Raw genomic sequence first — 24586 nt, 5'->3', positions numbered from 1 at the left:
GGTACACTAAATCTGGTAACTTTCTTTCCTTCCCGGACTGTAAGAACAGGAGCATGAATTCTAGTCTCGGTCACTAAACATAAATTTGGCCTCTTTAAAAAATCATTATTTTTATTATGTTCTCTCTGTACCTAATGTTCTTCATGACTCCGAGCCATTATTATACGGCACTGCCTGGGGACACCTGCATGCCTACTAGTGAGCTGGAAATTGCAGAAAAAGTAATTTTGCTTCTTGCTCCCGTATGACTAGCTGATGTAACAGCCACAGATATAAATCACTACTGGCGGCAGGAAAGTAATTAACTTTATAAAATTCAGCTCCCTCAGGATCAGTCCTAACTTCCAAAAATGTTGCCAGAACAAGAAAGAGAATTCTGTATAAATAATCATTATATTATTCCCCCAGATTCCCTCTTGATACTAAAAGCTGCTAATGCACAAGTCAAGGAAGAACAATGAGCAGAGTCATCAGTCATCTGCCCACACGCGTATTTCCAAAGTCAAGTATTTAAGACCTTTCCCCTTAGCGATGCTGATGAGGAAATACAAATGTGTTCATGACATTTCATGACGGAGGCCAAGTCTGGGAAATACTTCACACCTGAAATTTTCAAGCACGAGTAAAGACACTACTTTTCTTGAATACCAGAATGAATGAACATTTTGTAAAAACAACAATAAAACGCCAAGAAATGTTTGTGGTATAATAAAAAAATAAATATGGATCTTTGTCGCAGGTCTCAGAGCTCCTAAAACCCTCGTAATTTACTGTCTTTTGTATGCAACTGAGATGACTCCTACAGGGAGGGGCCCTAGAAGCTTCAGGATGGGGGCTGGTCCCCAGCAAACCAACCACATTGTTAGACATACAGCATCTCCCACCTCTCAGGAGGGGAGAGGGGCTGAGATTGAGCTCCATCACCAATGGCCAGGATTTAATCAACCACGTCTACCCAGTGAAACCTCAGAAACCCCCCACACAACAGGGTTAGGAGTTTCTGACTTGGCAAACACAGTCAGGTGCAGGAGGATGGCGCCCTCTGACTCGGGGACAAACTGTCTGGATCTCCCTCTATGTGCCTCTTCATCTGGCTGTTCATTTCTATCCTTTACAATAAACGATGGTAGTAAGAAGAGTGTTCTACTGGGTGCTGTGAGTCATAGAGAATTGCTGAATCTGGTGGGAGGGTCTTGTGAACTCCCAAATTTGCTAACTTCAAGTAGTTGGTGTCAGAACTGAATTGCATTGTTGGACACCCACTTGGTGTCTCAGAACTAAAGAACTGTTTGGTGTCTGCAAAGACACCACAAATTTGGTGTCAGAAATAAAAAACCACCTTAAACAATATAAAAAATGCAAACAAAGGATAGAGGACCACCCACTACAGATATGTCAAAGACATTCTGTACTGAGCACACACAAACAGTGTTTCCAAGGTTCCCTTCAATGTTAAGATTCTGAAGAACAGAAATGCAAACAGAAAATTCATGAATTTTCCAACTGTTCTTTCCTGCTGAATGCATTAAGTTTTTTAATATGTATACATGAAAAAACAAAAACCAAAAACAAGACCTCTGATAAGGAGATACATCTTTGTCATGTAAGTTTTAAGGAAAATTATACCTCCATTTGTTATTCTATAGTACGTTCTCTCTCAGGAACTGGAAGACATATATATATTTTCAAAGCTGATCACCTGCTGATGCTTTTCATTTCAGGAGGAAGGTAGAAAGTTAGTTAAAAAGCAAAAGAAAAAAGGATAGAAAAACAAAAACCAAGAAAATTCAGATAATTATATAACAATAATTTGGTTAACTTACATGTGCTCAAATGCAATTGTACATATATCAGAAAGAGTTAAATTATGACAACACTAACTTTTACATAAACTGATGCCTAAATCGACCAATCTTGGACCTTATTGTATTTTACCAGGTACCATACATGCTAGTAACAAAGTATTTTGATCTGGAAGGCAGCTGAGAGATGGAACCAACAGTTTCACGATGACGTAACCAGCTGGTTGAACACACTGTTAGCACAATGGCCCTGTGCTTTGGTTCTGGGGCCAGCTCACCTGAGTCGCACACAGTGGCGATGTCACCTGTTGTCTCACTGGCAGAGACGGCCGTGACAGGGCTTTTGTGTCCTGCCAGACTTTGTACGTAGCACAGCCTGAAAGACCAAAGACATGAATTTGCGTATGATCATTAAATATAGTTATATTCTCTTATTTGTGTAATTCTTTTCCTCAGTATGTGTGCCTATTATTCATAAGGTATTCCTAACGGGTCTTTTGATTCCAATCAGATTACAAAAGTAAAGTTTGTATTTCATGCTTAAAATGATTGTAATGTAAATATATTATTTTAGTGTGGCTGTTTCATACAGTAAAAACTGAAACATTAAAAATAGCTGTGTTGGAGTTGGCGATCTTTCTCGGTACCTGTTTAAGTCCCATATGATGCAGGTTCCATCTCTGCTCACACTTATCATTATACTGTACGGTTTGCAGACAAACAAGCTGGTGATCTCCTCCGTGTGCCCATAGAGATGTAGCTGAGACTCCATTTCTATTTCTGAAGACTGAAATTAAACATTTCAGTAAAGTATAAGATAAAAACAATGACAAAAGGTAGGCTAGTATTTATCTCCCAAATAAAAACAACTGAAGTGACTCAAACATTTCATTTTTCAATCTAATGCAGTGCAATCTTTTCTAAAGAGCAAAACTCAACATTAAAAAAAATTTAATTGCCCGTTATTTCATGAACTAATATGCTTTTCATTTTTGTCTGTTCTTGTCCAGTCTTTGTCTAAATACACATGTACTTTTATAGTTCTAACGACTGCCATACAAATAATTTTCTATTTTCTACATTCTCCCATAAGCATTTTCTACTTTTGACATTGTCTTCAAAATTTTTAATAGTGTTATAATATTCTATACAGTTAGTATACCATAATGTACTTGAACATCTTTTATCGATAGACATTTAAAGTTGTTTCAAATTTTTAAAAAATTATAAATGCCGTAATTAAATCCTTCATGTATAAAATTTTTATTTCCCCATTGATTTTTTTCTTTTAGAATACATTTCCATAAATCTACTAGTGGATCAGTGAATATTGATAATTTTCTAGTTCGTGACGGCGTTGCACCAGTTCATGATGTCACCAATGGTGACGCATGCTGATACCACCATGACTGGTCTACAGTTACAGATTGGTTTTCTAAATCAAAGCTTGCAAACTCCTGTTCCAAGACCCACACTGGCTCACAGATGCCAGATGTCCACTCGGGGTTTCACTCCTCTTTTCATTGGGCTTGCTGTTTATTAACTATTTCCGTACTTCTACTTCGAAGAATATAGAAAATTAGAAATAATAAGAATAATAAAAAAACTATATACTCAGTTAAACTACCTAACATTTTATATGATCAGTCTACTCTTAAAATAAAGAAAACATTAAACATTACATTAAACATTACACTGTTCTATTTCCACTCCCTTGTCAGCAGTTACTACTATCTTGTATTTTGTATTTTTGTTTCCCATGTGTGTGGAACATATGTTCTCCTACGTTACTATAACTATAAACGACATATTGTGTTGTTTTCCATGTTGATAAACTTTATTTATGTGGTATTATTTTTAGGATCTTCTGCATTTTGCCTTTTTGTTCACCATTGTTTTTGAAACATATCTGTGTTGATCCATTAGCTGCAGCTCATGTATTTTAAACGCTATCTAGTCCTGTGCTTTACTCACATAAAAATACACACTTTACACTTAAAGAATCAAATGACAAGACAATAGCAGCTCCTGTTCTTCCTCAGAACAACTGCTTGAGCAGTGGAGCAGCTGCTGCGCTTCTCTAGGGCATGTGACCTCTGACTGAACACAAGCATGGCCTCCAGACGGGCTTTTACAGGGGTGAGAGTCCTGGGTCTGGGCCCCCCCACAGGGCCGCGAGCCACAGGGCCCTGGCGACATGCTCAGAACCCTTTCCTACCAGGCTTCAGGGTCCCTGGGACTCAGGAATTCCCTGCCCCAGAGGCCTGAGCCCCTTCCTTCTCGGCTTGGGCTCTGCAGCATTTGAGTTTGTGACTCACCTCTCATTCTAAATCTTTGAAAACCTCCCATTTTAAATGGTAATCAAGGTTATTTTAATTTGTATTTTTCTTGTTATAACCAACTTTTTCACATGTTCATTTTATCTGTAAATGTGTATGCCTTGTTTTGTGTATTTGTTACTACATTTAAAAAATCACTCGTACGTAGTGCCCTACTTGTGGAATAGAATTTGAGTATCTTCCTTGTTTCTCCAGGATAACCCAAACCACCCCCATCTGAGGACACCTTACCCAAAGTCCGTCTCCAGGATCCTGGACCACCCAGGGAATTCCAACCCAGGGCATTCCATCAGGAGCTGGTCCCCACTGACTGAGACTCATCCTCATTGCCCGGGTGTCGCCCTTCAGGGACCAGCTTTTGGAGAAGGGCCTCCTGGGGATGCCTCAGCACGCTTGGTCCCTGGGGTTGTTTCTAGTCCTCTCTCAGGAGCTTCCAAGGACAGTGTCATATTTCAGGTGAAACCTCCTGCGCTGCTTATTTACCCCTCTCGCTTGAGAGTTCTTCACTAGCCTGTTAGCTCTTTAAGACTTAAAACATTATACATTTTTTGTATTTATTTATATATATGTATAGAGACACACATATATGTGTGTGTATTTTTTTTATTTATTCCCTGACCATGAATAATATTTATGGGGTAAACACCACTTAGGGCCCCTATAGTGGTTGCTGATATTTTATAGAGTTTGCACTTTAAAATGATGGCGAGAGTTGGTGTTACCAGATGGTTCTCTGGTGGATCAGAAAATAACTTCCATGCCTAGAACAGGAGTCTGGTACTGGCTTCTTCTTTGTAAAATTGTTCCCAAATGACACGATACTACTTCAGATAAACTGCACCTGCAGTCTCCTAGCATCACCGGTTTAGAGATCAGAAAACACACGCCATGTGGCCACACTATTTAATTAGTGAAAAAGCGCCTTAAGAGCAACTGTTTTAAAATCAGTTATCACTTTCAGAAGACATTCTTCTCCAATATATAAATGGCTTATAGATAACAACTCCTAACAGGTCAACTTACTCATCATTATTAGAATGCATTTTAGAAGACTGTCTTGGGAGATTCAACAGAAACTTATAATGCTCAAAGTTGGATATGCTTCATGAGCTAAGGAAAGCATTTAATAAGATCCCCTTGAAAATATTTTCAAACGACAATTATTTTGGCCAAATCCCTTATGGGACCTCGAGGCCTGTTTTTGGTCTGTGTCAAAGAACACAAATGAAAACATAAACCTTTGAGCGCCATGACATTCAGTGCATTGGGAGAGTAGGAACTAGGGAAGAGTAGGAACACAGGGTCACAGCCGCAGCATTAGGGACGACGAAATGGTGAGACGGTCCCTGAGAAAAAGCGACCTCTACCAAAACTCAAGTGAGGTCCCGTCAAGTCCAATAATAAACCACACAGCTAAGATGCATTTTGGACATGGTTTAAATAGTAATTGTTAATCTCATAACTTAATTAGCTAATACTATTAATACTTAGGAACAAAAGAAAACCCTTACAGATAAGCTGAAAAAATATACCTTAAGGCAAATACGTAACTGAGGGAAAATAAGCAACATAAGACTTCACAAGTCTACAATAACTTCAAAACCAAAGCATATGTTTTGCTGCATTCAAATTATAATAGTGACACCTTTGATCTGCTATCCTCAAAGCTACGCTGTGCCTAACTCCTCTAAACTGACAATTAATCTTTTTGAAAACCTATACTATGTACTGGTTAGTGTACAATTAAAATTTTACATTATAGGGAGAATCGAAGTAAGAAAAACTAAGAACTAAGAACTGTTCTAAATGGAACAGTCTTGGAAAAAGCAAGAGGAAATGAAACACAAAAGAAGGAGCTAGTTTTTAACTCAGTGTCTGTGGCATGGTGCAAAATTATCTGAGGCACAAGCAGACAACTGCTCCAGCAGCGGGGTTTAGAATATATTTGAGGAAAAAGGAAACAGGAGGGTGAGCTCCGAAGAGGAAAGATGATGGCAGCCATAAATATCAGAGATGTTATAAAATTAACATCCATTTTAGGACTTTGGGAGAAAAAAGGAGACATTCCAACAGTAAGACAGCTCTCTACTCAGCTTGCTCCACATGTTTTTATGGCATAAAGACCTTACTTCAACCTACTTTTCCTGCCCTGTCTTTCCCATTTCTCCCAGCATGTTATATCTAAACTGCACGTAAAAGTATTTGTCATCCTCAAATCACCAGGCCTTTGGTTCCATGTTGTTGGTTTCCTTTGCCTCTCCTCTTTTTTCCACTTAGTGAAACGACCCTTCCAGCTCCAGTCAGGTGTAACTCCTCAGGCTCCCTGACACCTGGCTGGTCCCTCTTCTGTGCTTCACACCTGTGCGGGAATGTTTCTTAGAGCACACCCTTCTCCTTCCTGCAATCATCGGTCCATGCATGTCTCCTCCCGAGGGCTGCAGTGGCCTCTAACTGGTATCCTTGCCTCTAATCGCAAACTCCTTCTAAGAATCTCTCCTTGCAGGCTGTTCTGTGGTCTTCCTAAAATGCTGATTGGAGCATATTACTCCCACTTAGAAGATTTTAATGGCTCCTTATGCTACAAGACAGAAATAATATTATGGGCACACTTATACCCTAAGGATTGAGGTAAAGAACCTTAACAAGAGTTTAAAATGGAATAAACTTGGACAGAAAAGTAAGAGGAACCTAGCATCACCCTATGCTAGGAATACAGGTTTCACTCTGTAAAACATACTCAATAATATAATGGAGAAAACTGTAATGGAAAAAAGAGTACAGAGAAAGTTCTAAATTAGAATGAAAACTACTGAGTTAGCACCCTAACTTGCCACGTATCCTCAACAGCACCACAGATAGTTGACTCAAGAAAGGAATGACAGTAAGTTAAAGTAGTACAAAAAAGTGTTTTCTTCACTAGCCTGTTTTAGAATTTAACTCTTAAATCTTAGAGATTCAGTGAATGGCTAAAAAAGTTTCTTCCAATAAGTGGTAGAAATGAAGATGGGCTACGTGGGTGTCGCTGTCATTTAATTTACCCAGAGAATATAGCGATGCTGACCATTAGGGGGTCTAAGCTTCAAATGTGACAGAATCTTGGGGTACACTCCTGAGCACTCAGGTCGACATGGAGAATACAGGCAAGCAAGCAGCAGAATGTCACAAAAAAGCCTAGGCACAAAACAGATCATAACTCAAAATACTGCCTGTGATACCCAAAAATAAGATCTTCATTATTATTTCCAAAATTTTTTGTGATCCTAACAAGCCTAAAATAAGTCAGATATGTGACCTTTTACATTTTAAGAGTGTATGTGAAGAAAAGATTAAAGTATAAAAGATAAAGTACAAAATTTTAAGTTTCCCTTATATAAAATGAATTATACTTCATAAAGGTTTTCTTTCCTTCACTGAAATGAAAATCCCAAACTACCCACAGAATGAGACTGGGACCTACCGTGCTGCTCGTAAATCGGTTTGTGTAGGCTGTGATGACACCGCATTTGCTCCCAGTAAACAGCTGGCAACTGTCAGGTACCCAAGCGCAACTAGTCACCTTTGGAAAAGGAGAAATCAAAGATTATCATGGTTAAAAAGCATCACAAATGCGTCTACTTGTCTGACAACTATTTTAAAAATACATGATCACAAAATTTAAGGTAGATAGTTTACTGGAAAGGATTGCAATGGTGCAAAGATATAATCATACCCTGAAACTTTAAACCAGATGCCTAAAAGCTGTTTCTAAATTAAAATGTATCACAATGCACTGTCTGTGGTTTTAGATTGTTCTGTATACACAGCATGCACCTAGACAGACACACAAACACACACACACACACACACACACACACACACGCACGCACACACGGCCATTTGCTCCTCAGAAATTTAAACAAAATGATCCAGGATGGACCAGATCCAAGGTTGAGTGTGTGTATGATGTGTGCATGTGTTTCACATGTTTACTTGATTTTTACTTTTATGTCTTTTTTTCTGTTTTTGGTGGGGAAATGGTACATATAAATAGAGGTATTACTTCTAACAGTCCTGAAGACTGCTAGACAGGAGGCGGGGAAAGGTAAACATGGAGACAAAAATCTGGGATTGTAAATCCTATCATGAGGCTCCGTTCAAGGTCACCAGGCCACCTGTGGGCACTAGCTGACCCCCAGGGCCACGTCCACAGCAGCTGTATCCAGCTGCTCTGCCCCCCCAGCTCCCCTCCTCCAGCAATACCCTCGCACTTCACTAAGACGACGGAGGTCTGCATCCTCCTCCTTCCTTTGTGCCTCAAAATGTCGCCATGTCTCCTGATTTAGTGGAGGAAGCCCCGCCCCATCTCAAGGTTCCTCAGAACGCTCGTCCCCTCAGAGTTTCAAACTGTCCTTTGCTGGCTTCTTCCCCTGGGCCTACAAATGTATTCAGGTGTCAGCTACCTTAAACAATGACGTTTTTTGATCCTGGCTCTTCTTAATTTCTATATATCATCAGAGTCCACTCAATCCAATTTTATTTGTTGAGTTTCTAGAATAGTTCTATTTGTAAGGACATTTCATAACTTTTATTTTTTCTTAGAGGTCTTCGGGAGAACAAGGAGACATATATTTATTTTTATAGAGAATAAAATTCATTCTGTCTTGTAATTACCATGTAGGTCTACTGAAACCTTTTATAAACCTAAGTTACATTACAGGATTTTAATAATTTTATTTTTCCTTTATCTTAAAGTGTTCTGCTATTTCATCATTCTGGGAATTATTTTATCACCACTCATCAATCATTCCCAACTCTGCTAAAACAAAACAAAACAAACAAAATAAGAAAATGAAAGAATGAAGGGTTTCCCAGAAGGATAATGTAATATATGAAATAAATTGTCATCTTCTGGTTTTCTTATTGTATTGTCCAAAGAATGCTCTCATCTTTCAAAAAATTACAAAAGAAGTCACCGTTTCTGAAGTCTGCTTTGAGCTTTCACTGAACACAGATGGAACTTTTTCATTTTCTACCAATAATAGAAAAGAGAAGAAAACTGACAGAGGAATATGTTTCATAATTATGTAATCAATCAGAAGACGAAGACAAAGAGACAGCAGGACTCTAATCTCTGTTGATGATGATGAAGTTGGTCAGAGTGTGAGTCTTCATATGCTAATGCCCTAGATGAATTTTCTCAAACTGAAGAACTAATGCATGAACAATGTATTTCTAAGGATGAAAATGAAATACGGCTTTCTCATCCAGTTAGTCATTTGACGGGAAGTACTTTATCACACAGTACATTTTGCTAAAATAATCTGGATCATCCCATTTTGCTACAAGGACTTATGAGGTATTCTTCCATCTTTAATGATGGTTCTGTGCCAGACATTACATGACAGCCATCATTTTGCAATATTTAAATTCTTATTTAAATTTCTCATAATGTTGTTTTTCACTGTCCTTTCTTCTTACTCTTGTTAGTTTACTGGTACGCTAGATAACAAAGGGTGATGACCTTTTTTTCAGATATGTTGAGGGTTAAGCACAAGTCATTGCTTTCTTTCACTGTCAAAAATTCTCCCCAAAGTACCCTACTCCATTTCTAAAGTGCTCAGAGGATGGGGATAATTGTTACAGCACACGAGTAGGCAGCAGGTGTTATGTAGGTACTGGAAGTTTGAAAATGGTAAAAGAACTTCTCATGGAGAGACAGTCAAAGAGAAAAGGTTCTACACAACTTAGTAAGTTCTGGCAGTATATATTTATATATATATATATTTTATATATATATATATATATTTTATATATATATATATGTATATATATATATATATATATATATATATATATATATATATATATATATATAGTTTTGTAGTCTACAAAGTAACTTTCACAAACATTGGAAACACTTTTACAACAGCTTTATCAGAGAGTAGTTAGAGTACCATTGTTATCCCAGCTTCATGGAAGAGGAAAGAAACTCAGGTTTGGGAAGGTGAAGTTACTTGGCAAAGGTGACACAGTAAAGAACAAAGTGGGGACACCACCACAGATCACTGGGTTCAGTAGAAAGGCCCACTGCTCTTTCTACCACACTGTGACGCCTAAATACCCGGTCCATTTTGGAAAATCCTGGTACAGAAGATAACACTCTGGTTACAGAAAATGACACGGTGACAAAGCAGGTGAACACTGAGAAGAAAGCAATCAATGCTGATTTTGTTCAAACATTCTGCCATTAGCTGATGCCGAGTAGGAGGTTATTATACTGTCTCAACAAGACACAGGGTGGGAGACAAGTCTGGGAACTCAGGCAGCACAGTGGTAGTCAGGACGTCTGTAAACACGTAAACAAGACACACGTCCACCACCTGCTTCTCGATGGGACTCACTGCTGGGTCTCAAAGACTGGCTACCATCAGTGTGACTTCTATTTAAAGCTTTACATTTCATTACCATGATGAAGGCCTTCATGCAAACGCTTACCTCATACTGTTGTGAACTCTGTATAAAGTTGACTGGAGGCTCGCTCTGTTTACTCTTCAAGCGTAGAATGTTATCGGCATAGCCCCAGCTCAGGATGGCCGACCACTGGATGTCAGTGCTGTTCATGCTTCGCACACCTCAAGAGGAGAAATGACAGGGTCAGAGTGCCACTGCTCCGGGGACCGGCTGTCCCCAACGACGGCAGGTTAAAGGCCGAAGTTCACATGGCAGAGCACAGTGTCATTCCAGGGCAACACCATGTGAGTGTGTATCCACAACATGGCCCGATTTATGGTCCTTTCCTTCCTTTAAAATTAATGAGATCCTAAGGGGGGAACTGTATTCATTCTCACTTGTGTTAAAGTTTTATAAAAGGCATGAAGAAGAGTCAAGCTTACCCTGTTCATGTTCTGGGATACCTTTACTTTAAAACATAAATATGAACTGGATGCTGTTTAAATAACTTCCCTGGGTCATCCCTGCTGAACAATTCTATGGACAACAATTAATACCAGAAAGGGAGCTCTGCTGGAACAGAAGCGACCAGGCCCTGAGAAGGGATGACAATCCTGTCAGCTGCCAGGACTCTGCATAGAAGACCCTCATTCAGCGAGGTTCTGCTCTCTCTCTCGTTCTCTCTCTCTTTCTCTCTCTCTCTCTCTCTCTCTCTCTCTCTCTCACACACACACACACACACACACACACACACACACACACACACGACTGAGGGAGATGTCCTCTCGGGGTACGCATTGGACACCCTGGCATCCCCTGTCAGTACCAGTCATAAGCTACGCCTTGTCGGGGTGATGGCCGCAGGTACACAGCACAGGTGCTGTAATTGGCGCTGCCCTGCAACTTGGAACGCTTTCTGTCCCTTACGGAGAGAACATGTGCTTCATTTATTCCAGTACCTACTTAGCCTAATGCCCAGCATATGGACAGATAAGACAAATAAATATCTGTTAAATGAATGAACAGCACACTAAAAAAATAATTCACAGATTTTGTTTTGTTGAGTGTTAATACCAAATGTTGACATCAGTTTTGCAGTAAAGGAACTGGCAAACACTCATTAAATGTAAGTTCTTCTAAACATAAGCTGCACAGAAAAGAACCGTATTTCATGAGTCTCAGGACCTCTCAAATCTACCAGAATGCCCACCATGTGGTAAGTGATGGATGAATCAAGTATGTTTAATAATTGTTCCCAGTTTCTCATTCCAGTAATACAAGATGCAGTATCTTTAAAAAAAAAAAAAGAAAGAAAAAGAAACTTCTCCTTTACTGATTAGAACGGTGGATTTTACGCCGCAGCCCCCGAGATTGCGATGCAGTGTCGCAACTGAAATGGGACCCAAACAAGTATATTTTGAAAATACTTTTGAAAAAAAGCACCTCCGGCAATTCTTTTTTATTTTCCCCCAGAGCTTTCATATTTGAGTTTATTCTTCATTTAACTTTTAAAACACTACTATAGTTGAATATTAAAACAAAAACAATAGCCAGGTAGTGAGCATGTTATGGTTGCAGTCCTGCACTCATTCACTACTGCGTATAAAATACCAGCAGGGAGTTACTCACTGGCCCCGTTAAGAGGTTGGACACCGAACACCACCCCCAGGATGATGGTCAGATGCGTCTCCGTTGTAATGGCACCGTCTTGGTTTGGATCCAAGTCTACCAGTTCTGCCTGGTCCGTTTCATCAGTCTCTTCTACTTCCTTCCTTTCAGGTAGGAGTTTTTCAAGCAAAGAGAGTTTATCAGGAGACAGAAAGCCATTCTCAGGAAAGGTTACCTTAAATTCGATGATCAGATGACCCTTTTCATATGGTCTACGATAAATCGGCATGCCCTCATTTAGCACACACTTGATATCGCCATGCTTGACAATCTCACCTGGATGAGAGGCGATGACTATGGTTCGGTTGTCGAGAGTAGATATTGGCTTTTGGAAGCCACACAATGCTTCAACCAGCTGTTTGTCCATACACATGAAAAGGTCTTCTCCTCGTTAAGTGAAAACAGCATGGCCTTTCTGATCTAAAACGATGATAATATCTCCAGGCTCCAGTCCTGGTTCTTGGTCTCCTTCACCATGGAATGTTATCTTCCGGCCATCTTTCATGCCTTTGTCAATGTGAACTTCTAGAATCTTCTTCTCTCGAACTATCGTCCTTCCATTGAGCTTTTACATCTATCTTTAGGACTGATCCGTTCCCCATGGGCCTGGCACTCCATGCACACACTGAATTTGCTGAACCATTCCAGGTCCTATTTGATGAATTCTTATTTGCATCCCAGAACCTCAACAATTGGGACAGCACTCTACTGCTCCTTTCTTACCACCTTGGCCGTCACATTTGTCACAAATCACATTCTTTTGCAGAGCTAATTTTCTTGTTGCAGCTTTATATAAATCTTCTAAGGTTACCAAGAGCTGATGTACAACGTTTTTACCTCTCCTTTCTCTTTGCTTCCTTCCTCCTCCTCCAAAAAACATATCAAAGATGTCCATGGGGGAGCCAAAACCACCACCTGCTCCACCTTGTTTAATTGCCTGTTCTCCTTTGTCATATAATTCCCTTTTCTTTGCATCAGAGAGCACTTCATAAGCTTGAGAAATCTGTTTAAACTTTTCTCCTTCATTTGGATTCTTATCAGGGTGGTACTTCAATGCCAGTTTCCTGTAAGTCTTTTTCAATTATTCCTGGGTGGCATTGGGTTTGACCCCCAAAACATCATAGTAAGTGGTTTCTTTCATCATTTTTGACAGTCCATGAGAGAGGGCCGAGACCAATGTGGGGGAGCGGGAAGGAGCACGTTGCTGGGCACACCTTGGGCAGCCGCCGCTCCTCTGCACCTCCGGCAATTCTGAGGCACAGTCAATCCAAGCAACTGGCCTATCATGAAAACCACCCAGTCTATCGTTACATTGTACTATGCATGTAGAACTAAGCAAAATGGTACAGTTACTTGAGATATAACAAGTGCTCAACACTTTGCAGCTCTTAACACAAGACCTGACATCCATGTGCTTCGTCCAAGGTCTCTGTGGAACTTGCACGGGGACCATTATGGACTACGGGCAACAGTGATGGCTCCGAGACCCAGGCCCAGCACGCTTGCCATCCACGGACATAAAGCACTTAGAAGGAGTTAGGCACTGTGCTAACAGTTCCCTATATTGTTTCACTTAATGCTTATAACAAATTTCCCTGTGAAGTAAAGCCTTTTGCTATTCTCATTTTGTCGATCAAAAGCCAGGCTTCGGGAGGCTTTGGGAGGCGTGAGTGATTTTCTCAAGGCCACGCAACTCTGAGCAGCACACTCAGGCACTGCACCTCCCAGAGCCACAGCCAGAAAGGTCGCATTGTAGCACTCCCCTGGACAAACCTAGATCTGGCAAACCCCAAATGTATTTATTCTGCAAGGACACGAAGTGTGATTTGAATGAACAAAGCTACTAAGGGCTTGTGAGTAGTGGCACAAACAGGATAGGCTGACAATTATATGAGTACGTGACATATCTAAGTCCCATCTTGCTAAGTGGTAATAGCAGCCCTTTCTCTCCTGCTCAATAGAGATAAACTTCGATCCACTCTAATTTTTTTAAAATTTAAATTCACACATTTTGGTACTTTACATTATTATTAACAGTTGATTACTTGCGACAGTTCACAACTAATTGCAACACACTAGTGAGAATAAAGCACTGATATCACAGTAATTACAATGAAACAGATTTACCTTATCCTGTTAACTCATAGAACTTAGATGGCACACAGCCTCGCTTACTTCTAACAACTATAAAGGCAAGCATTCATTTCATGATAGAATTCAGAGAGAGCCTGAAAGAATGGCAGCTCAGCTGGCACACTTCCATTGAAGGGACCTACGCCTGGCATTGTCGTGTCAGTCTGTCTGCGGTTGGGAGGTTATGTGGATGCCAAGTAGCACCGTGCATGGATGACAGCAACAGAAAACGCTCGTGTGCGACTGCTCAGAGGCATCTAATCTGGGCCACATGCTGGCTTTCAGGCAAATCCACGCACACGGAGCAGTGCTCCCTGTCACTCCCGTTACTGCCCAAAGCCCATGGCCAGTGAGTAGGGAGAGTTCTCTTGCATTTAGTAAAATAGCTAGTTTGGAAGGGCTAAGGGATGACTTCAGTGGAAAGTGTTCCTAGTTTTCCATTGTCCAGGTGACATTTGGAAATAGGAAGAGGTCCTTTATTGTATAGCACTTTACAATGTGCTGCTTTTAGTGAGTCGGATTGCTTTCCAGGCATATGTGTTTTTAAAACCGATTTTCAAGCCTATCATGACTTTCTTGTCTTGTTTTGTTTGTTTGAATCTCTTGACTGTATCTTCTGAGGTACTAGATTTGCTGGTCAAATACATCTGTCTCTTCTGAGATTCAAGAGCCCCAAAGTATACATTTCAATAAAAGTGATAGTTTTCGTCTTGTGAGCTGAACCATTTATTCTTGTCTCCTTCAAACTCCTCCTCTCATTTCCAATGGTACTACATTTAATTCCATTTTTCTTATGCAGTATGTTTTAATTCCTACTTTGCACTAAATAACCACAGATTTGAGCAGAGTTTTCACCAAGGACTCAGAAACCTTAGAGGTAAACCAAAAAAGCAGCACAGACGATTTAGAAACATTCAAATCTCATGAAAGGTACCGGAATGATTTTCATTATATATTATTTTACCTTGTTCTTTGCTGTATGTCATCAGAAGACAGAAATTTCGGGACAAACCACAGATGGCTCTGGTGGGCAGAGCCTGGAGGGAACCAAATCTTTCTCCGTGGGGCTGGCTGAAGCAGAGCACAGGCACTGGAGCACTTGGGGAGCCTACGTACTCCCCCCACTTCAAGCCTTTTATCCATGACAAAGGACTCTAAAACCAAGAAAGTAAAAAGTATCATGTTTTTAAAGGTAGTAAATATAGAATTACTTCTAATGAATATTCTAAACAAATTAAGAGAAAGCAACTTGATTATAAACCCAGAATTATTTTATACTTTTTTACTTGCCCCATGCTTAGCATATAGAAATATGTGTTCGTTGTTGCCAGACATGAACAAAATAGATAAAGTCCTAGTCCCGTAGGGTTGCATTCTAATTGGGGTGGAGGGGGGCAGACAAATGAACAAATACACATATGTCAGGTGGTGAAAGTGCTGTGAAGAAAAACCCAGAAGGGGGAGAGGACTGAGAATAATGGAGCTGCTATTTTACACGTGGGGGTCAGGGCAGACTCTCCGCGGAGATGACCTCTGAGCGGGGACCCGAATGAAATGAGGGAACGAAGTGGGGCTACATCTGGGGACAGGTCATTCTGGGCAGAGGGAGGAGTCAGTGTGAAGGTCCTATGGTGGGAGTGAGGCAGGTCGTGCACCAACTTAGAAGAGTTAATCAGCAATGGGTATACCAGTCAACTAAGTGGCATTTGTTACTTTTCAGGGATGTACTATTATATTCTTTTGACAAGTTAAAATAATAGATTCTAGTTAAAAAGAATGACGTTGGTAATGACAAAAGACTGAAATGATTTGTGAGGCTTCAAAACCTTCTGCGTTAAAACGATAAGTAAACACAAAACGTGAAATACAGCTTTCAATTATGAAACACAACATTGGTGATCTGGTTTCACCAAAACACACTTGTCTATCATATAGGTATTTTAAATTTGTGTTTTTAAATTGGTGTTTTAAATTTGTGTTTTTGTTTGCATTTAACATACAAATTTGGTATTTGTGAGCTATGAGCACAAAGAATTTACACTCAGTATTCTATTTGTGTTCTGCATTTAGTGTATTTAAGTAACATTAAGAAACAACTGTTAATACAAGGTCTGTGAAAACCGTTTTCTCTTAAAACAAATCACAGATCTCAGTATGAGATACACTGCCTTGTTTCATCCTAAGGCCCTTCACAACCTCTTTTCTTGCCTTCCTGTCTTCCGCGATTCCCTCCGGCAAACATTTATAACACTTTACAATTCATGGTCTCCCATCTTATTATGCTGCTTTTATAAAGAAGAATTTAGTTGACGATTAGAATCCAACTTACCGTTAAGGTTTTCTTGCTTTGTTTTTCTATCTCAAAGTAAAAATTATACCTACTTCTATTTTAAGAGTCAATACTTTTTATCATTACAATCTGGGGAGGCCAGAGAATACATAAGGTCTCTGTTTATGGTGACCGTCACACCTCTGCTCAGGCCTTTTGGTGGGAGATGCACGCATGTGTGCACTGGCATGTGTGCACTGGCATGTGTGAACCGGCATGTGTGCACCCGCATGCGTGCACTGGCATGTGTGAACCGGCATGTGTGCATTGGCATGTGTGCAATGGCATGCGTGCACCAGCATGCGTGCACCGGCATGAGTGCATTGGCATGTGCGCATTGGCATGCGTGCACTGGCATGTGTGCACCAGCATGCGTGCACCGGCATGCGTGCACCAGCATGCGTGCACCGGCATGAGTGCATTGGCATGTGCGCATTGGAATGCATGAACTGGCATATGTGCACTGGCATGTGTGCACTGGCATACCCACGCTCCAACTGTCCTCTAGTCCTGGGCGGTGCTTCTCCTTTCGCCTGCCAATTCCTGTTGTCTCACTGCCTGGTGAGGCTTCCCCTGGTAATAACCCAGGAGTTACTATCTGACCTGAGCTCCCAGACCACTCTTCACACCACTAACCCAGCATCACTAACACAGACATTGCTGGAAGCTGCAGGCATCTGTGTTTACTCGCTGGTACATGTCTTCATGCTGGGACCGTGCCTTTTATTTGGGGCCTTTAAGCTCTTGCAAGAGGGCCCGGCATCTCAGGAGGTGAAGCCTGACATCTCTGGAGGCTTCTGCTGAATTCTATTGAAATCCCAAGGACATACCGGATAGGCGACTTCTTTGGCCTGCTCTCGGGTTTCCCGGAAAGCAAACTGCACTAACAACCCCACGGCAGCAGGAAGCTCTCCTTCGATGTTGAGCTTGGAGCCAGGTCTGCTGACGTGGGCCGACTGGAACAGCTGACGGGGGGTCTGGCCATAGGTTTTTATCATGGTTTCTAGAGCTCGTCTCTGAACAGGATCTTCAACTGCAGAGACATCCATTCCAAAGTATGTCTGAAAGGTGAAAGAGTGAGAGAGAGCCAGAGGTTTGTATAAAGTGTAATGGGCAGTCACACCAAAGGGGAAACACCGTGCTCTGTTCTCAAGGTCATGGTCCATGCTTATCGGTTTCAAATGGACATGGTTTTGCAATGTCCTTAACCATCAACGGTCTCACTGAGATTAGAATAGGAATGATCAATGTTTCTGGAGGGCTGACTGAAAATAATGCATCTTGACTGGTGCTGATTAGCTATGTTTATAAAATTGATTTTTAGCTTAGGACCAGAGAATATCATATACGACTTCATGTATGACACGAAATTACTGAAAAAGTCATTTGTCCAAAGTGATATACAGCAAAAGGCAAAAATAAAGTTAAGATAACAAAGTCAGTAGGTAGTTCAAGAGTTATGAAGGTTCTAATGAAAATTGTATAAGTGAATCCAAAAGAGTAGCTGTGAAAATTCCAAGCTCTTTAGGGTAAAGGGTGTTATTACACTTCCTTCTCAGAGTTGACATCCCTTTGAGGCAGAGGGAGAGTATCATGTGTGTACTTCTTTATTCCCAAAACTAGCAGTCAGCAGCTGGGTACAGCTCTGTCTTGTTCGTGTGAACCCACTCATACAATTTACCTTTTCGCATTTAATCAGTCATAGCAAGTTTCATTTACATATCTACATATGACATTTCTGTAAGTGCTGAAATAACATTTCAAAGACTCTTCAGAAGTGAAATAACCTTCAGCACCACTCCTTCCCAGGCTGTATCTTACACATTTTTCTAACAAGGCACTCCTAATCAAATACTTGTATAAATGCTTGTCTGAGCAGGGTCAGCCTCATGGCTGCGTGACTTAACATATTTAAAAATTCAAATGAAGATGGGAATAATCCTCTAGCCAGGACTCTTCTTTATTTATTTTAAAATACTGCTTCTTTACATTCTCTGGTATCACTTTCTAAATGAACGCCATATATTAGTGAATGATGAATTAAGGTTAAAAGGCATTTCTACACTCCTTTTAAAAAGCTAACTTAAGCTTTTTATTTGTACTTAAGTGTATGTCAGACATTATTCTATATGAATGTCCTTCTGTATTTATGAGGTTGTTATTATTGTTCACATTTTAAATATTTGTACATTTAGGTATAGAGAGGTTGAACTATTTGGCCAAGGTCACATGGCAAGTGGCAGTGTTACCAACTGAGAATCTGAAGTCAATTCTGAATTCAGAGACTGTGCACTTAATTACTACACTTCATTCCATCCCATGAATTGAATTTTACAAAATTCCTAGAACAATGGCATAAACTCTAGCCTTTTTAAAGTTCTAAAGTCCCAAAGAATCAGTGAAAAAAACTGCTGTAAGATGAGAATTACATGGTATATTGCAGCATGCATACACTTTTAATATGAAGTTTATATTAGATTAATTGAAAAGATCGGGCAGAATTGTAGGCACAGAGCATATTAAAGTCAATGTCAAAATTCCTAATTGCTTTTAAAGTTACATTTTAGATCAAATATGAATGAAATTCAAAAATTATACCTGAAGCCTTGTCTTTATTTTATACCACTCTTATGTATGAAATTATTATTCACCAAACTGTATTTATTATTCCCCCTTTTCAGAACACTTTGACATAGCATTTATCTTCTATTAGAATCATCAGGAAACCTGTCTGATTCTCTCTTCCAGACATTAGGTACCTTAAGGACTTTAATTTTCTATTCCCTTAGAGGTACTCAAAATAACTACTGAACAAAATACACTAACGAGATTTTTATTTTAAAAGTACTATTCAGGAATGGATTTCTTGCATAAATAAGCCCAAATATAGAGTGAGTTATTGTAGGTTCTACGAATGCATTTTAGCTGTATCTGTATAAACACGGATGAATCTACGCAGAAAAACACAGTTGGAGGGGAAGTCCAAGATCAATCTAATACACCACTTAATTTGAAAGTTAGGAAACGTAAGAGGCTAACTGTCCATGCAGTGGCTTAACGATTCGTCTGTTGTACTTGCTGCCTCTAGGTAGCCACTAGGCATCACCAGGAAAGAGCTTTCTCCCCATAATTCTTCCTTTGACTTTTCACTCCTTGAAGAATTTGAGACGCCTTATTTGGACCCCACTCCCACTCCTACGCCCCAGCTTTTCTTCTAGCCCTACTCTCCCCGTTTGAGCATTATTCATCTTTGCATCTCCGGAGCCGAGCAAAAGAAATGTTTCCTGAATAAATAAATCTTTGGTAGCCTATCTAACAACATCAAAAAGTGTATGTGAAAGTGTAACAATTCTACTTCTATGAAGTTATCTTAAGGAAATAAAGATGTACAGAAAGAAATAACCTCAGGAATCTTATTAATTTAAATGGCAAACAAATACTAACTAAATGGCCAACAATAGAGGACTGGCTAAATGAATGATCTTTTAGCCATACTTGGGAACAGTAATATTAATTTTATTATATAAATTGAATGATAGATAGAAAAAGGTCTAGAAGATGGTTTTGATATTTATCTCTGAATGGAGACATCAAAGTTGATTTTTGAATTCCTTCCTTTTTCAGTCTGTATCTTACACATTTTTCTAACAAGGCACAAATACTGTTTCTGCAGCAAGAAATAATGATGCCATGTAAAAATAGACTACATATATAGGATAGTGTGTAGAAAGAAGTTTACATGGCAGGCCTGAACTGCTCGCCTTGGAAAGGCCTGCTTGCAAGGTTGGCCCTTGGCTGGCATCTGGGAACATGGATTTCGGGAGAGTTCCCACCATTCCCTAACTGGTAAGAGTGGCTCACTGTGTGGAAACTGTCTGCACAAACACTGTGGTTTATATTGAACACCTGCTTTCCTTCCGGGAGTCTGAAATCTCAGCATATGTGAGAGAAAGGGTACCTACTGGACCAGCCCGCAGTCAAAACCCTGGCCTCTGAGTCACTAATGAGCTTCCCTGGTAGACGACATCACACCTGGTGTCACCATTTGTGCTGGAGGAAGAAGCGTGTTCCTTGATTCCTGGGAGAAGACTTTTGGAAGCTTGCCGCAGGCATGTCTTCCTTTTGATGATCTTGCTTTGCTTCCATCACTGTAATGACCTTAGCTATAAGTCTGACTATATGCTGAGTCCCTACGTCCTCATCCAACCTGGGCATGGTCTTGGGAAACCCCGACAGATAGTACCTCAGTTATTTTTAAAGAGGTGAAATATAAAACCTGAAAAATCTTGGGCAACAGTTTAGTGTCATTGCCAATTCTCTCTGATAACTTACATATTTTAAAGAAACAGCCTACCAGCTAACCTTTAAATATTCAGAAATGCAGAGTATTTTAAAAGAGTCACTTACAGCGGGATGAAAAACATTGATGGCTTGAACGGACGCCTTCCCTTTTTGCTTATACCCGAACACCAAGTCAATCCACTGACAGATGTTCTGGGACACGTGCTCAGACTCTAGAGCCTGTCGATGGATGAGGATAAAAAGACGAGGGTCGTTCCGGGCCCAAGGCGGGAGGTTGACGTGATTAACCCGTTCACCATTCTGCCGCACACCGAAATCAAAACCTGGGAAAGAAGACGCATGTTAATGCATATCCCCCCTAAAGCATGCTTCATCTGGCCCACTGAGCAGGTCTTCAGAGTTCACAGAAATAGCGACTGTGTGCTGTGACCAGGAAAAAGGGGCAGCAAAGAGGACAGTGACACCATTGCTCATCTACTTATTTAGCCAATCACAGAGCCGCATGGATCAATGCTATTGCAAGTAACTTTGACATCTTCCAACTTTATCCTGTTCCCACTGTATAACATACTGAAGAAAACGCAGATAATCATTGTCCGCTGATTCTAATATTCCATTAATCAAATCTTCAAATGCAGTAAGTGCTTAAATATCTATTCAACTGCCAACTTGGTTAAAATCAAACTAAGGCTTTGTATAAGCATTTCTGAATTAGGGGTATTAACACACAATAAATTCAGGACTATTTCTACTTAGTAAACATCAGCATTTTGGAGTTAAAAAACTCAACTCATACAAAGCATCCACATGCCTAGAATGAACGTCTTAGTCTGTGAACTTTATGGAAAGTCTACAGGTCTGCTCTGACTTAATTCCTTCTAAGGATCCTGCGAACAACAAAATTACCTCAGCACAGTGCGTAAGGGGGTTCTTCAGTGACATAACAGAGCTGTTACCTAATTGTCTCATCAGTCTGCTGGTGTAAACAAAAACCTCAGAAGTCATCATTTTAAAAAAATTGTCCTAAAAGAAATGTTATCTTTGAATAGAAACCTTTTATGGGCTGAAAATCTGAATGTCATAACAGAATACAAATGAAAAGGGACCTCTTAAAAGCTGATTAAGCTCCTATAGAGTTAAGTTGCTGTCTGCCTACTTCTTGATCTTGTGAGAACAGTTAGAAGGATCGTCACTAATTCTGGAAGCATTCTGAAATAATATAAAGGAGGGGCTGTTCGCCCCACAGTCATCTTGCAGTCAGCGCCGGGGTGATTTAGGATGGACTGGTTGAGCTACACACTCTTCACCCAGCGCAGATGAGTGGACGCACAATAAGAGGCCTATAGGAATGCACGTGGGAGTGATATGATGCACATTAGAGCAAATGATATTTTCCAAAAATGGCTATCACAACACTTGCTGTCTTGCACGCTTCTCCAGCATCTTGCTACTTTCCCATCAAGTGGAAAATTCTATGATCCTTCCTTCTGACTGTGGGCAGGCACTGTGACTGCCTCCAAAACAGAATGCAGTGGAAGTGACACAGTGTGGGCTCCAGGGCGAGGGCAGACAAAGTAACGCAGCTTCTGCTCATCTCTCTCGGGACACTAGCCTTTGGGACCTGAGCTGCCAAGTAGGACATCCGAGGCCACAGTGCTGGGGAAGCCTACACTATTCCCTGTGGAGAGCCCACTGGAAAAGCACTGGCACTAAGAGAAGAGAGATGCCCACCAGCTGCTGTTTCCCGGGCTAGTCCAGCTCCAGCCAAGCTCTCACTGTGTGACAGAGCCTGGGCCAAACAAGAAAACCCACCTGCCGGAGCTTTCCCGAGTTTCTGAGCTGCAAAGACTGTGACAGATAATAAATATAGTATTGTTGTCCTGAGCCAATAAGTGTTGGGGCTATTTGTTATACAGCCATAGAAACTGGAACTTACATATCAGAAAAGATGGACAGAGAAAACAAGCAGTGCATTTAAGTAGAAGCCCTAATCTGAAAGCCACTCAGGATCCCAAACTGCAGGTGCTGCTTTTACCGAGGCATTTCTCACGTGGGCAACACCTGGGAACACGCCCCAGGGAATCAGAGGGTGGATTTATTATATTAACCATTCTTCAAACAACTCCAGACAGGCCAGTTGGTACAGAATGAAATTCTACAGTAATTTGCCAAATATTAACTTCTCTGAAGATATAATTCTCAATTTCATATATTCCTAGAGGTCAAGGAAAAATATGAAATTGAGTAACGTAGGAAAACAACCCAACAATACCTCTTAAAGGGCTAACTGATCACTAAGGTGGACCGTGACTATTGGTCACTGGCAGCACAGAAAGTCTGATTTTATTGTCTAGTATCCCTTTTCGTTATTAGATATTTTTGGTCAGAGTATTTGATTTCTAACTTGGGTATTCTTCATTAAATCATTGAGATTTTAGTGAATTTACGTTGTGCTTTCAATAAATTCATGACTCACTCTTTAAAAAAAGTGAGCATATTTATAACCTTGTAATCAGGAAAAAAATATAAAGCAACTTCTGTAACAAAATAAAAATGCAGGTTTATAAATACTTTTAATAATTAAAGTTATAGTTTTCCAAATTATTTGGTCCTATAAAATACTTAAAATCCTCAAGCTCACTTGGAAATAAAATTATATACTTAATAAATCAAGGTATTTCTCTTCCTTACAGACTCAAATTTTGGGACTTACAAAAGCTATTTTTATTTTTGAAAAATTAAAAAATAAGTAGAAATCCTCAGAAATATAAATTAGAAATGATTTACTATTATACCTTCTCGATTAACTAAGAACTCTGGGAGATAGAAAAACTCCGGGATAAGTTCTTTCACATCAGTCATGGATTCAAACGATGAGAGACGCCAAGTTGTATTTGTAGAATGAAAAGTTCTGTCTGGAATGTCAAAACTTTGATCTGTAAAGAAATACAAATAATGCAATTAACACACCAAGACCTGATTCCATTTGAAGGCTGTCATAATTTATTTTTGCTACTTCAAAGATTAAAATGATGTTCTTTTTGTTTGTCCATAGTTTAAAAGAGGCTATTCATTTTTTCTTGGAAATAAATATTTCTATACATAATTTAAGACATTATATTATTTTAAATCTGCATTGTTTTCATAATATACATATAACTAGATGAATTTATATCATTTGTTTAATTTGATGACTGTCTACCCAAGTAGAATGAAAGTTCCATGAAAGCAGGGACCTGGGGTAGTACCTACACAGCTTAGGTACTCAATAATGGTTTATTTATTGAATAAATGAGTAAAAAGGAAGTCAAATTAGAATTCAAGTTGATAAAACAGTTTTTTCCCTATCAGGAAGCAAAATTATTCCTTCACCTCTCATTGTTAAGGCGACTTTTTTCTTCTTTCTTTTTTTTTGGAGGGGGGCATTGATTTTAGATGTTCTAACTCTAAGCTAAAGAATTAAGTATAATTTCCTATGAATGAAAATGAAACTAAGCATAGTCACTCCTTTGTTAGGTTTTTCTGGTGTAGACTATTAATAATCAAGAATTGAGTTTTGACCTGTCTCTTTTCTGTCAACAGCT

At 39.9% G+C, this 24586-nt stretch overlaps 1 protein-coding gene and 1 pseudogene across 2 annotated transcripts in view; both read right to left on the bottom strand.

Moving 5' to 3' along the window:
* LYST (lysosomal trafficking regulator) overlaps positions 1-24586 on the bottom strand; it is a 158649-nt gene that overhangs the window by 5845 nt on the left and 128218 nt on the right. Inside the window, exons 43-50 of the mRNA XM_081039232.1 lie at positions 23798-23938; positions 21108-21325; positions 17531-17761; positions 15336-15525; positions 10616-10752; positions 7599-7697; positions 2450-2589; positions 2081-2178 (exon numbers count right to left, since the gene is read on the bottom strand). Of these exons, the coding sequence (XP_080895358.1) occupies positions 2081-2178; positions 2450-2589; positions 7599-7697; positions 10616-10752; positions 15336-15525; positions 17531-17761; positions 21108-21325; positions 23798-23938 (1254 nt within the window). The remainder of the gene's footprint in view (positions 1-2080; positions 2179-2449; positions 2590-7598; positions 7698-10615; positions 10753-15335; positions 15526-17530; positions 17762-21107; positions 21326-23797; positions 23939-24586) is intronic.
* Positions 11978-13382, bottom strand: LOC308493292 (dnaJ homolog subfamily A member 1-like; annotated as a pseudogene). Its single transcript has one exon. The product of its transcript is annotated as a dnaJ homolog subfamily A member 1-like (transcript).

The sequence above is a fragment of the Rhinolophus hipposideros genome, assembly GCF_964194185.1.
Source record: "Rhinolophus hipposideros genome assembly, chromosome: 26".
Taxonomy (NCBI): domain Eukaryota; kingdom Metazoa; phylum Chordata; class Mammalia; order Chiroptera; family Rhinolophidae; genus Rhinolophus; species Rhinolophus hipposideros.
The sequence above is the reverse complement of the archived record's forward strand: the minus strand, read 5'-3'. Positions and strand labels throughout refer to the sequence as shown.